Source organism: Magallana gigas, chromosome 6 (genome assembly GCF_963853765.1).
Source record: "Magallana gigas chromosome 6, xbMagGiga1.1, whole genome shotgun sequence".
Taxonomy (NCBI): Eukaryota; Metazoa; Mollusca; class Bivalvia; order Ostreida; family Ostreidae; genus Magallana; species Magallana gigas.
The window spans coordinates 24,747,573-24,760,781 of record NC_088858.1 but is presented as its reverse complement, the minus strand read 5'-3'; the positions used below and the strand labels follow the sequence as shown (position 1 = coordinate 24,760,781).

General features: G+C 36.2%; 2 protein-coding genes across 2 annotated transcripts; both read left to right on the top strand.

The window, feature by feature from the left end:
- Positions 1–3,405: 3,405 nt before the first annotated feature.
- Positions 3,406–6,139, top strand: LOC105337172 (uncharacterized). The gene is made up of 4 exons (XM_011441801.4): positions 3,406–3,621; positions 4,010–4,096; positions 4,379–5,413; positions 5,616–6,139. The coding sequence occupies exons 2-4, from the start codon at positions 4,024–4,026 to the stop codon at positions 5,990–5,992; spliced, it is 1,485 nt and encodes a 494-aa protein (XP_011440103.3). The 5' UTR covers positions 3,406–3,621; positions 4,010–4,023; the 3' UTR covers positions 5,993–6,139.
- Positions 6,140–7,952: 1,813 nt separating this feature from the next.
- LOC105337171 (proline-rich proteoglycan 2) lies at positions 7,953–12,367 on the top strand. Its single transcript, XM_011441800.4, has 4 exons — positions 7,953–8,080; positions 10,305–10,392; positions 10,584–10,665; positions 10,822–12,367. The coding sequence occupies exons 1-4, from the start codon at positions 8,069–8,071 to the stop codon at positions 12,062–12,064; spliced, it is 1,425 nt and encodes a 474-aa protein (XP_011440102.3). The 5' UTR covers positions 7,953–8,068; the 3' UTR covers positions 12,065–12,367.
- The last annotated feature ends 842 nt before the right edge of the window (positions 12,368–13,209 follow it).

Genomic DNA, 13,209 nt, shown 5'->3' with positions numbered 1-13,209 from the left:
TACACTCTGTTAAGTTAGAATAATCTAACTGTGTGTCGGGACAGGCCTTCATCACAGTTAAAATACCTCCCATATACCCTTAATGTAGCAGAAAGTTGCAGAATCGCTCCGACATGTGCACGATTTTGGAGAAAATTAACGAAGTTGCATTGAAAATAGCAGTCAAATTGTTCACAACAAACCATTTTGAGGCTGAAATTATCTTTCATCGAAAAGTTTATTTCTGTTATTACAGAATTCAACATTTTTTCAACAACGTTTTTACTCGCTTCAAATATACACCATGTTGACATTCGATCGAAACCCTCGGGGTTTTTTCATAGTAAATGCACTGTATTAGAGTTATCTCCCGTATTTTCTTTGATGAACAGAATATATTGCAAATTCAATTAAAATTTACATGTATTTGTATTATCATTTCTGAGTTTATCCAATGCATGCAAATGTGATATTGTGGAAACATAATCTAAAGAGCCTCCCGTGATTTAGCGTGAATGTAATGCGAATGCGCAAGATTATATTCATATGATTTTCGGAATTTTTTGAGGAATTTTCGTTGATTATTAATTAGCGAAGCTTGATTGAGAAAAGATAAAACAAATTGGTAATCTTCAGGTTCCAATGATGTTTAAAATATATAAAACAAAAGACAATACTCTTCCGATTTATCGGTATTAAAGGCCAAAAATTCGAGTCAATTATTTTAAAATAGTAGTAAAGATATGTATATCATATCAAATGCATATTTTTCTGTTATGTTTCTTATCTTATACGCAGGTTCGTAGCACCAGGGGTTGGGCGCACTTTTTTCGCAGCAATTAATTGTAAATATAAAAAATTGAATTATCATGGAATTGCCCCCTCACCTTTTTGGGAGTATGTACATGTAAAAAAAAATGGAATGAAAGTACGAAAATTAAGAGTGAATTTGAAGTTATAGATGGTTTGAACATATTTTATTGTATATATAATATACAAAGGGTTCGAACACAAGTTCTTGCAACTTACTAGGTTCTCACCCTAATACAGATAATTTGCAATTGTCATAAAACATGGTATATACATGTACATATATATTAAACAAAATGGTAAAAAACAAAATAGTATACTTATATAAATCTGCGAGAATTGATTATAAAGTTCTGCACAGCTGTGAAAATTCTAATATTAGTTTTATAATCGAGGTTGTCATTGCCCCATAGTAAAGTATACGAATCTATAATACCTAAATTTTGTATTTGGAATAGTTCATTAAATTAGATATTCCTTTCATTAGAAAATAGTTTGCAAACAAATAAAAAATGATATACATCTTCTTTCTTTCCACATCTGCAATTTGGAGAATCAGCAATATTTCTCCTGTGTAAATCATAATTTAGTAAACAATTGTTGGTATGAATGATGTTACCATGAAGAAAATATTTAAGAACTTTTGAATCGCTGCTATTATTAGATATGTTTCTTTGAAACTGGCGGATGGATGTTAATTTTTTTATATCCAAATTTAGTGAGTTCCATTTGCCTATAGCATCTGCAATAAATGATTTTTTATATGTATCATACTTAACTCTAGGAGGTATATAATTGTCTTCATAACGAGTACTGTAGCGTGAATTATCTTTCTTATAAATGTTAGCAATATCATTAAGATATTGTGGTACAAGATTGTAATGAATTGCGTGGACCCTGAGGTCCACGCAGAAAATATATAACCGAGGTTAAACCGGATGCTATGGGGAAAATTCAGCCTGCGCATGTGCTAGCCTGGTTCCTGTGCGTAATGGGTAGCTCAGGGAACCAGGCTAGCACACGTTTATCTGAATCGGGATTGGGATTCCGTGCCATATGCACACATAAGTTCAAAGGCGCTGTAATTGTAAAGTGGTCGGTAAACAGTACAGAAACAAAATATTCCTTTTAAAGAAATGATTGGCATGTGATATGAACTATCAGTATTATGAAATAAGTTATTTCCATTCTTTTAGATAGAGAATCCCAATTAACCCGTTTCAAATACAATGATTCCCTTGAGGCCAAAATTGGAAGTCCCGTGACAATTCTTGCAGCGTGTAGCTGTACTTTTTCTAACTTTTCAATTTCTGCGGAAGAACAACCATCCCATACAACAGAAGCATATTCTAATATTGGCCTTACAAAAGTCATATATGATTTTGATAGTTTGTCTCTGCCTAAAGTAAATTTAAGTTTCTTAAGTAGTCCTAATTTTTTACAAGCGATGTTCACTATATAGACCACTTTAAATCATCAGAGAGCGTTAGGCCTAGATGTTTATGACAAGAAACAATATCTAACTGACAACCTTGAAAAAATAGTTCTGGGGTTACATTACGTTTTGATTTGCTAAAAAATACAACTTTGGTTTTATTAGAATTAAATTTAAGTAACCAAATATTGGACCATTTTTCTAATATTCTAAGGTCATGATATAACACATTTTCTACATTTCTTAAGTTTTTATCCGCATACTGGATTGAATTATCATCTGCGTATAATCTACAAATGGACAACATATTTTGTGCAACATCATTGACATAAATTAAAAACAAAAAGGGCCCAAGTACAGATCCTTGTGGCACTCCAGCATTAACACTTAAACTGGATGATAATACATCTTTATACATCACTTTTTGAGATCTGTTACACAAATAGCTGCTAAACCATTGAAAAGGATTGCCACAAATACCGTAAGTTTGTAATTTTAAAAGAAGCCCTTCATGCCAAACTCTGTCAAAGGCTTTTGATAGATCACAAAAACAATGCAACATGATTTACACTCATCAATATTCTTAACAATACTATGATATGTCTCAATCAAATGGTACACTGTTGAGTTAGATAATCGTTCCGCCCCCCCCCCCTCCCCCCCACACTTTCAAAAACGATGCTACGTGCCTGATACAAGTAAGATAATCGTTCAACCAGTTATTTTTATGGTTGTCTTAAAATCCTTCCCTTGTTCCTCATTTCCCCCTTATTTTCCGTTTTTATCTAGATTTACGGAGAAGTGACAGTTTAAATGAATAAGTTTGTCCTTAATATGTTTACTCGTTTTAAACAAAACACGAACAGCTTTAAACTATATATATTTAACAACAAGAATTACATATCACTCGAGGCTAACATTAAAGAAAAAGAAATGTGTGTTGGGGCACAAAGGAAGATTCATTTTGTTAAACTGTCGCGATAATTAATTGCTACTGAGGACGACATTACTCCTATTAGACGATGCGACTCGGCTTAACTCCTTCCGGCTAAGTCGCCATCTTTAATCTGTTTCCTGGGGTCAAAGGTCAATCCCGATGTTCAACCCCGGAGTTTTTATTTCACTTGCTTCACATTTTCTATTATTTTTTTTTACATAGATCTAAACAAACAAATTGGTTAGTACTGAACAATTTACTCGTGGCCTGTTTGTTTGATTTGATGGTGTCCGATATTTCATTTCTCTTCAGCTCTGTTTTCACTTTCGTTTCCGTGTATGATTTTGTTATTAATGGCGGACCCCGGGGGTCGGTGACTTGTCTACATCAAATGAACTCATCACTAAGTTGTTTCATATACCTAACTGTAGCTTATATTCACGAAAAGAACGCCTTTCAGGTAACACTTTTATTTTTACTTCGTACATTATATTTAAATATTCATAATGATAATTTTTATTCTGAATGCTTATTTCAAGTTGAAATTTGCTAATTGTTGTGTTAGTTTTTGTATTGAGTGAACATGAACAACTTTTGATAATATATCACAAACTTTGAATTTTATAAAGAGTATACCGGTATCTAGAAATTTTGAGATATAAAATTTATTTGAAGGAAGAAATCTGCACACACATTAATTTTATTTCTTATGTGAATGTTCTTTTGTATTTTTTTTTTCATTTAAAAGCAATCGAAAGTAATTCTGAATATGATAAAAAAAAAAACAACCAACATGCTGTTAGGATTTGCTTTTTAATATCATTTTATACTAAGTTTAATAATTTCAGAAATCCAAAACAAAATGCGAAGATTGTTGTATTTCGTTGCCCTCTTTGCCGTAACACAATGTTCAGACAACTGGACACCACCGCCAGGTTAGTCTCTGAAAATTCAAATGTGAAATCTTAAATAAAAGTATTCTGATTTGCAAGTACTATGCCTCAAAGAAATCGGGGTTTGACTGATAAATTTTCAAGTTCGGCACGTATAGATATTTAATTTAAAAAACGACTTACTGTAAAGTGTGTTTTGCATAGCATTATTACGTTACTTCCTAGCGCATCATATAGACAATACTTGAAGGGCAATCGACAATTGCATGTATAATCTTCAGGAATATATTATGCTATTTGAAGATTTTATTTTACCAATTTTAGTGTGTTCCCTACCTAAGCAAAGAGGACCATGCTCAGCTCAAATTGAGAATTTTTTCTACAATCCTATATCTGGTCGATGCGATAGATTTATGTTTTCCGGATGCGGCGGCAACGAAAATCGTTTTAGAACGGAAGAGTCCTGTATCAGCCACTGTGTCTGTCATATTCCACCGGAAGCTGGTCCGTGCCGATCCTCAATCGAAAAATGGTTTTACAACCCGACCAAAGGTTGCTGTGAGAAGTTTACCTATGGTGGTTGCCAAGGAAACAGCAACAACTTCCAAACATACGAGGAGTGCCGCGCGTCGTGCGTGGGATCCGCTCCTGGAATGGTTAAACCGCGCGGAAGCAATTGGGGCAGTGGAAGCGTCATACAATTTGAAACCAATAATTTCTACAACCCGATGAGAGCCGGAAACAAGTTTTCCGGGTCAAAGACGGTTTGGCTCCACGGAGATCGGATGAGTGTTATGGGAGGCACCCCTCAAGCAAACAAGATTATTAATTATATATCACCAAATATCAACAAAAAAGACCATTGGCATTTTGTTGCAAAGCAAGGAGGGACCAAAGAAATATTCCCACAACAGTTAGGCGGAAGTTTAAAATTGACCGGTATCTCTTCCAGTAGCCAAACACAACCGGTAGGCGGGTCCCGAATGGTACTCACCGGAAGTAGTTCAATTCCTATGGGAAGTTCCGGTGGACAGCTTTCATCTATAATTGGTTCTTCTTCCGGTGGTAGTTTCTCTGAAGGCGTTCCAATGGGCGGTTCTAAATTAGTCATGAGCGGAAGCCGCTCCGTTCCTATGGGTTCGGTTGGATCTTCCAGTGGAAAATTCTCCCAGTTGTTTGGAACATCTGGTGGCGGTTTGACCGGGGATGGCGTTATAAGCGGAAATAGTTTGATGCCAGGTGGTGCTGGTGGACGTATGTCTTCCATGTTTGGGAAATCCGGCGGCGGGGGTTTGGGTGGGTCCTCCTTACGACTTTCAGGGCAGTCCACAGGAGGAATGATGAACGATGATGCTTTAGGTTTGATTTTATCACATATCTAATTGTACATATTGTGTGTGTGTATGTACACGTATATTTAATTCAAAAGCGTTAATGGGTATTTTTAACAACAAAAAAAGGTGATCATTGTATATAATTCTGTAACTGTCATTGTTAATAAAAGATGTAATTTTATATTCAATATATAATGCTAACATAATTTACTAAATAATTTATATAGGTGGATCCATTGTCTCTGCGCTTTCCGGTGCGCAACATCCGCCGGGAATGGGTTCCGGTATGGGATCTGGTTTCGCCAGTGGAATGACAAATGCTTTATCGCAAGGGCAAGGTAGTCAAACTGGTGGCGGCGGATTCGTGTCAAGGGCGAATCTAATGTCAAAAGACGATCGAATTCCAAGTCCTCATAGTCATCTTTCTTTATCGCTGCCAATGGAGCCAAGTGGTGGCGGAAGCAACGCGTTGATGCAGATGATGCGTGGAGGCGGCAGAGGACAGGACATGATAGGTGGCGGACTCAACATGGCGAGGGGCGGAGGAAACTTTATTTCGGCTAAAGACAACCCCTGGCACCCGTCGGGATTGAAGAAAAAGTAAAATAAGTACGGAGAAGAATAAAAAAAAATAAATACATGTACTTATGTGTGCATATTGTACATCAAAACAAGTTCTTTTTATGATTAGTGTTTATGTTTATTCAAACGACGGATTTGTTGACTATTAATTAAAATCAAGAATTTACAAGTATCTTATAGTTTGATTTGTAATTCTACTTTCCAAAATAAAGTACATCAGCCATTTATTAATTATTATCAATGAAAAGAAGCATCTTTAAAAACAGTTTAGTCTCTAAGGCGCTTTTTTACATCCATACTTTTCTTTATTCTAAACCGTATGATAAATGAGAACAAATTGAAAAAAAAACCATCTTTATGTCCAACTGTCTGTTTTTAGAAATAATGTAGCGTAAAATGATTACAAATTGAAGATTACATGTATACATGTATAAGTTTGTTGAGTCAAATAAAACATGGTTCCAATAGTTTAAAGAAAAGTAGAATAGAGCGACTCTCAAAAAACGAAACCAGTTTTAAAAGTTCCTCTTTTCTCGCAGCAAACATTTTTCTTAATTAAAATAACAAAACTTGAATAGAATTGCAGTGGAGCCCTCCCCCATACACACACACTTTTTGGGGAGGATTTGGGGTATAACAAATATGGGGGGAAATTACCCATCAAAGTTACGCTCCCCCGACCCCCTATACGGATTAGAATTTAAAGGAAGGATGAAAATGCCTAATATACATGTTACACTTTTGTAAATAAAAAAGACACAACCACGAGTTTTTTTTTAATAAATCAAAACTTGATTTCAAAGTTCTTTACAATTTTGTAAAGATAAGTATACCCATATACCGGGGTACGTTTTTCTTTGTTTTTTAATTTATTCACAATTGCATTTGGATGTTCTTTTAAGAAGGTGGATTATTTCAGTTGCAACTTCAACTCATTCAGCACTTCGAGTTATATGTATAAATATAAGCTCAAATAAATTTTTATGTTTCACGTACATTGTAGCATCGAGGGGTTGGGGAAGGGGAAGGGGGGGGGGGGGGGGGGGACTGACTGCCTCCCTCTCACCTATATATGTGTATATGTGCACCTGTATATACATATTTAAAAAATGAATTTTGAAAAAAAATACCCCTCTTCTTTAGGGACAAAGTTAGAAAAAAATAGGGAAACGCACAGATACCAGGCACCCTACAAATATGATTTTCAATGGTGAAGTTCTAGCTTGTCAATATTTCGGGTAGTGCTGCCCCCCCCCCCCCCCCACCCCCACCCCCTCGGCATTCAGGTTGCTGTCATGAAACGCGCGAAGCATTCGGAACAATGGAAAATATTCATGACTTTAAGTTACTGTAATCTGTCGATACAAACTCAGGGCAAACCAGAAATAAAGTTCCTGTGGTCACAACCCCGGCCCTGATTTATCGATAGTACGCACGCCATTGACCTACTGATTATTTATGGTTGCAGCCATGACATAGCTTATTATTCCGTTCATTTGAACATTCATGATATATATGTCATTAGCTTTTCATGAAACTTTTTAAGAATAAATTCATCGAACGATTCAGAACATAGAACATAATATACATTTCCATACACAGGGAATTTATAGTTGGTATCGATATCCCTTTTACTGGCTTAGCTTTTTATCAATTAAAGTAGATTAAAGTAGTGAAACCGTTGAAATGATGTATGCACATTTTGTTGTATTATAGAAGCATATCAACATGTTAGAGTAAACCTGTTTAAATCCTAACACGATATCAGTATTACAATGCAAGATTCTGGTATATTTATTTAGTTTACTAAATTTGAGAGAGAGAGAGAGAGAGAGAATTCATAATTGTTTTCTTACGGTGGTTTTCCATATCGTAAGATGCCTTTCATTTTTCATTTTATCGATAATACATGCTGTCCTTTGCCGAAAAGATTTTTATGCATTCTCTCATATAAAAAGAATAAGTATATGTAAGTTTGTGGTAGCCTGTCAATCATCTGTCAGAGGGGCCCTGAGCAGTGTCCGTCTCTGTCATCTGGAGGTCCCCATTGTCCAGAGGTGAGAGAAGCCAGGGGGCAGTCACACGCACAAAATCCAAGATGGCCAAAGCGGTAAGTCGTTTTTTAATTCATAATCATTTTATCTACAGGATAAATTTTAATTTTTTTAACTTTTGCAATCTTACAACGTAGAGTAATTTCGATGTTTGACAAAAAAATGCTTTCTAAATATAAGATAAAAATCCAAAAATTTTCTTCGTTTTCCTTTTGCTCATAATCAATATTTTCATGTCCTGCTGGAATAATTTTATACGTCATAAAAATGATGATTAATTTTGAGTTTCTTTAGTTTCATCAAGTTTCTAAATTTAGAATAAATGGAAAACTGATTTATACTTCTAAATGAAGTACCACAATTCTACTGAATCGTATCATGCATGATTGCTCTTCTCATTACTTAAGCTTGCAGACGAGAATTGAATTGACAGTCATAGACGATATATGCATTCAAAATGATGAAATAAAACTTGAAGCACACTCTCCTTAAAAAAAATGAAATTGGCTAAATGCTACTTGTTTAAAGTTAATGTTAAAGATATTTTTTTCATATGCATTTTCCCCCCAAATTTACAACCATCTTGAGTTTATATTCTCTATCAATTTAATCTGTTTATTGCTCACTGAAGACGCATCACTTTAAGTGTAGCAAAGTCTTGAAAGTAAATCAATATATATTCGTAGTTTTATTGTAATAGGCCTATGTGATGACAGCACATATAACTGATGAGTTATGTAGATTAAGTGGTTCTGGATCTTCGATCCCGATTCATTTTTTGCGACATGCATTCTACCATTGTTTCGCCTTTCCTTCGGTACACCATTTTTCTTTCTTTTCTATTTTTCATTCATTCAGTGACCATTGAAAGGAATGAAAATGAGGTTTCTTTTCTCTAATACCTTGAAACTCATTAAACAATAAATTGAAATCTCTTTGTGAGTCAACGATATAAATAATAATGAAATTCCAAATCATTGAAATATATACGAACGCATTATTATATTAATAGTATCAAAGTTCGATCTAAAGTAAGGTACCGGATTCTTCCGACCCCCACCCCCCCCCCCCCCCGCCTCCCACCTCCACCCGGAAAACATTTTGGATCCGCGCTGGCATACAACAATTTATATAATTATATAAGACTCCATTAAAGCTTGTGCTACAGTTTATATAATGAATTCACTCATTGGTGAACTCTCTAGCCGGTACATGTGGATAACGTGTAAATTCAAAGCGTTGCTCATGTTCATTAACTATCCAATCCTCATGTTAATAATCAACTCAATAAGTTTTAGCGTGTTTTCTTTTTAAATGAAGACAACTATTCTTTGATCCATATGTTCACTGAAGGCTATTTTGATTGACTGTAAATTATGACTTTATTTATCTACTCGAGTGACGTCATTGCCCTTTGATTTTATCATACAATTGCATTGTTTTCAATAAATCTTTTCATGGCGTTGATTTCTCTGCTGTCCATAATTTTCTAAACAAGTTTCATATATCAAAGTTGTGTAGAACAAATGGAAACAAATCGAGAAAACTTTGATCCATTACCTTAAACGGTCAACGACAATTGACATTTTCCTCTACAAGAATCATAAGAAATAAAAAATGTCACACTAGGTTGATCATGCGTTACATTTTGCCCAAACAACCACCAATGCGGGTTTTTCTACACAACACTTGCACCGTCACAATCGACATTTATAAGCTTGTAGTTGACCATATTGTGGCCGCTACGTGTTCCCCTTGCAGTGAGAAGTGACCAGATTACGTACATGTGCATGCATAAATAAGCATACTTGCAAAACCTTATGTCTTCGCAAAGGAGTTGGTGACACAATGTCATTATTTTTTGTTTGCCGAAGATCAATCGAAGATCCAAGTTTTAATTAACATATAATACCACAGATGTCTGTACATAGTGCATGTGTTCGGCGAACATGAACTGACTGCGTTCGTAAGTACGTCAGTAGAGTAACTGTAACAGTTAATGACGTCAGTAAAAAAAATTGCATTTACTCAATATACTTACATTGCAATCTTTTTTATAATTTTTCTTGGAGCATAATTATATGTACATAAATATAGATTCATAAATGTAAGTGATTGTTGTAAGATATCACGTATTTTGCACACACAAAAAAAAAACCATAAACAGTTAACTATTCATTTTGCCCATTTACTATTGAATGAACGTGTAACTATATGAGGTATTATAGTGTATGTTACATGTAATTTAATTATAGAATAATGGTTGCTTGTGTTCTGCAGGTGTGGGAGCTAGTGGCATTTGTTCTGTTTAGCTTCATTTTGTCGGCTAACGCCCAGCAGCCAGCCGCAGAAGGAAGAATGGACAGACGTAAGCATTCCAGAATATCTAAAACCAAATATAGATTATGATCGCGGCCATTTTCTTTGCATTTTCTATCTCCTGAAAAGAAGAGTTTGAGTAATCTTTATTATATTATAAACATACACGTATGATGTGGATTAAAAATATATTAATTGATGCAAGAAAGAACCTCAATAGAGAATATACCTTTTTTCCAGTATGTTTCACAGATCCACAAGTTTCACAGTACTGTGCTGGCATGGAATCCTATAAATATTTTTTCGACGACCGAACAGGAAAGTAAGGAATGGATGTTAACATAAAGCCACAGGAATGATTTCTGCAACATTCAATATACAAAGTCATGAATGAACGATGTAGATAAATGCATGTACATTTAATGATTGATAAATTCCCCATGAATTACATTTACTCACATTGTTCTCTATGTTTCAGATGTGTTTATAGGCTAGGATGTGCCTTCTCTGGATTCACAACGATGACACAGTGCAAGAAAGAGTGCGTGTGTAGACAGCCTCTATCTGAGGGGTCCCAAGTGGGGGGCCCGAATTGTGAGCAGGAAATCATGCGCTGGATGGCAGTTGGCGAAGTATGCGTTCAAAAGCCTTACACTGGCTGTGGGGGTAATGGAAATAACTTCTTAACACAGGCCGAATGTCAAAACGCTTGTAATCCCCGGGAGCTGGAGTCGATGATGGGGTTTGACATGCCTTCCTTCAATGATATGCCTTTTGCGCTCCCGCCTGGGTCTTTTGGCAGCGGTATGGCTCACCCTGGATTACCTCCAAGTGGAATGCATGGCCCACCGCCGGGCAGACCGAATAAACCTCCTTCAAATATGGGTAAGAAAAATGCTCGACCAAAAGGTAACGCTAGAAATGGCGGTAACAGAGCACAAAATCAAAGGAAACCTCCCCCACCTCGCAATAATAACCGCCCACCACCTCCTCATGGAAATGGTCCACCAAACCAAAGAAGACCCAATGGTCCACCAAATGGGGGGTGGCATCCACCCCCACCGCATGGAAATAGACCCCCACCACCACCAGGACCTCAAAATTTCCCACCTAATGGCAACAGACAAAGAGGTCCCCCACCGCCAGGAAACAGGCAAAACGGCCCCCCTCCACCCCAACGTCACGGCATACCCCCTCCATGGGCCAGAAACGGACCACCAAATAGAGGACCAAATGGGCCAAACGCAAATTCAAACTTTCCCCCTCAACGTCAGCCGAACGCACCACCTCAACGTCAGCCGAACGCACCACCTCAACGTCAGCCTAATGCACCACCTCAGCGTCAACCTAATGCACCACCTCAACGCATGCCAAATGCACCACCTCAACGTATGCCAAATGCACCACCTCAACGTATGCCAAATGCACCACCTCAGCGTCAACCTAATGATCCTCCCCCACAACGCCAACCTAATTATCCTCCCCCTCAACAGAATTCGAGACCAAATTTTCCCCCACCTCAAAATAACCCCACACAACAACAAAGACAACCGAACATCCCACCACCACAGCCCAACCCTCAATCCAATTTACCGCCAAACGCGCCGGCAGCAAACCCCAGTAATTTTGGCGCTCAAGTTCCACCAATGACTTCTCCACTTCCGGATTACCCATCATCCACTTCCGGGTGGAGTGACCCATTTTCATGGATGTTCTACTAGTTTTTAATTATATTTCCAAGCATAATTGTGAACTTTTTGTTGCTTTGCTTTCAATGAAAGTGATCTCAAATTTGTTACTTTGATATTTAACTTAATTAACGACATTTTGATTTGTTTACTGTGGTGTGCGTTAATTTTTAGAACTTGATATTCTATAGAATTATGTGCGCAAGATACGGATTTATAAGGCGAAAATACTGTTCAAACAATAGTTACAAATCATTTGCTTTAAATACTCAGTATCGCTTATATTCCAGTAATTCCAAACCCAAAGATTTGAATCTACATGTATACATACTTTCATGTACATGACTATTTTAACACTAGCATAGTACAGCCATACATTATATGTTGTTGATTGTTGTATAATGTTGAAATAAAGGGTTTTAATACATAGTACATGTACATGTACAAATATGTCATGAAATGTTGAAAGTAGAGTTCGATGAAAGACGAGGAGGTAAGTACTATGTTCTTTTTATCACTGATAAAAGTCTTGTTACATGTACAAGGTACTAGTTTATTTGATTTTATTAATTTTTTTTTTTTTTTTTTTTGGGGGGGGGGGTTGTTGAGGTATGGGCTATTATTTTTATAACAACAAAATAATATATCAAACATATCAATATATGACTTAGCAAATTGCGCAGAATGCATCGAGTGGACGTCTTCGCATCTGACTAATTAGGGACCACGATTGAACTTTTTTATTCATTCTTTATTTCCCTGCAAATCAAACATCAGTGGAAGTAAAAGGTCGAACGTGCTGTGATCAAATTACACTGCAATGGTAGTGAAAAACACATTTCATCATTAACATATGATTATGAATAGAGAGAACCCTATCGTCGTGTTTTTATTAATGGACAACATATGCATCAAATACAAAATCCCCACACATAATCTAAAGTTCTAAAGACTAAAACTTTGTTTATAATCACCAAAAAAAAACCATTGTTGATCCGCCACGAAAACGTAATGGAAAATGCGATCACAATGAAAAATTACGAGACTCACGTGAATCGAAATAAATTATTCATGCATCATTCCTGACCGGCTGTAATTAACATTTCAATGAAAAATGCACTGTCAAATAATTAGTCTGCATTATTATAAAAATACGTTTTTCATGTCGCACCGGGACC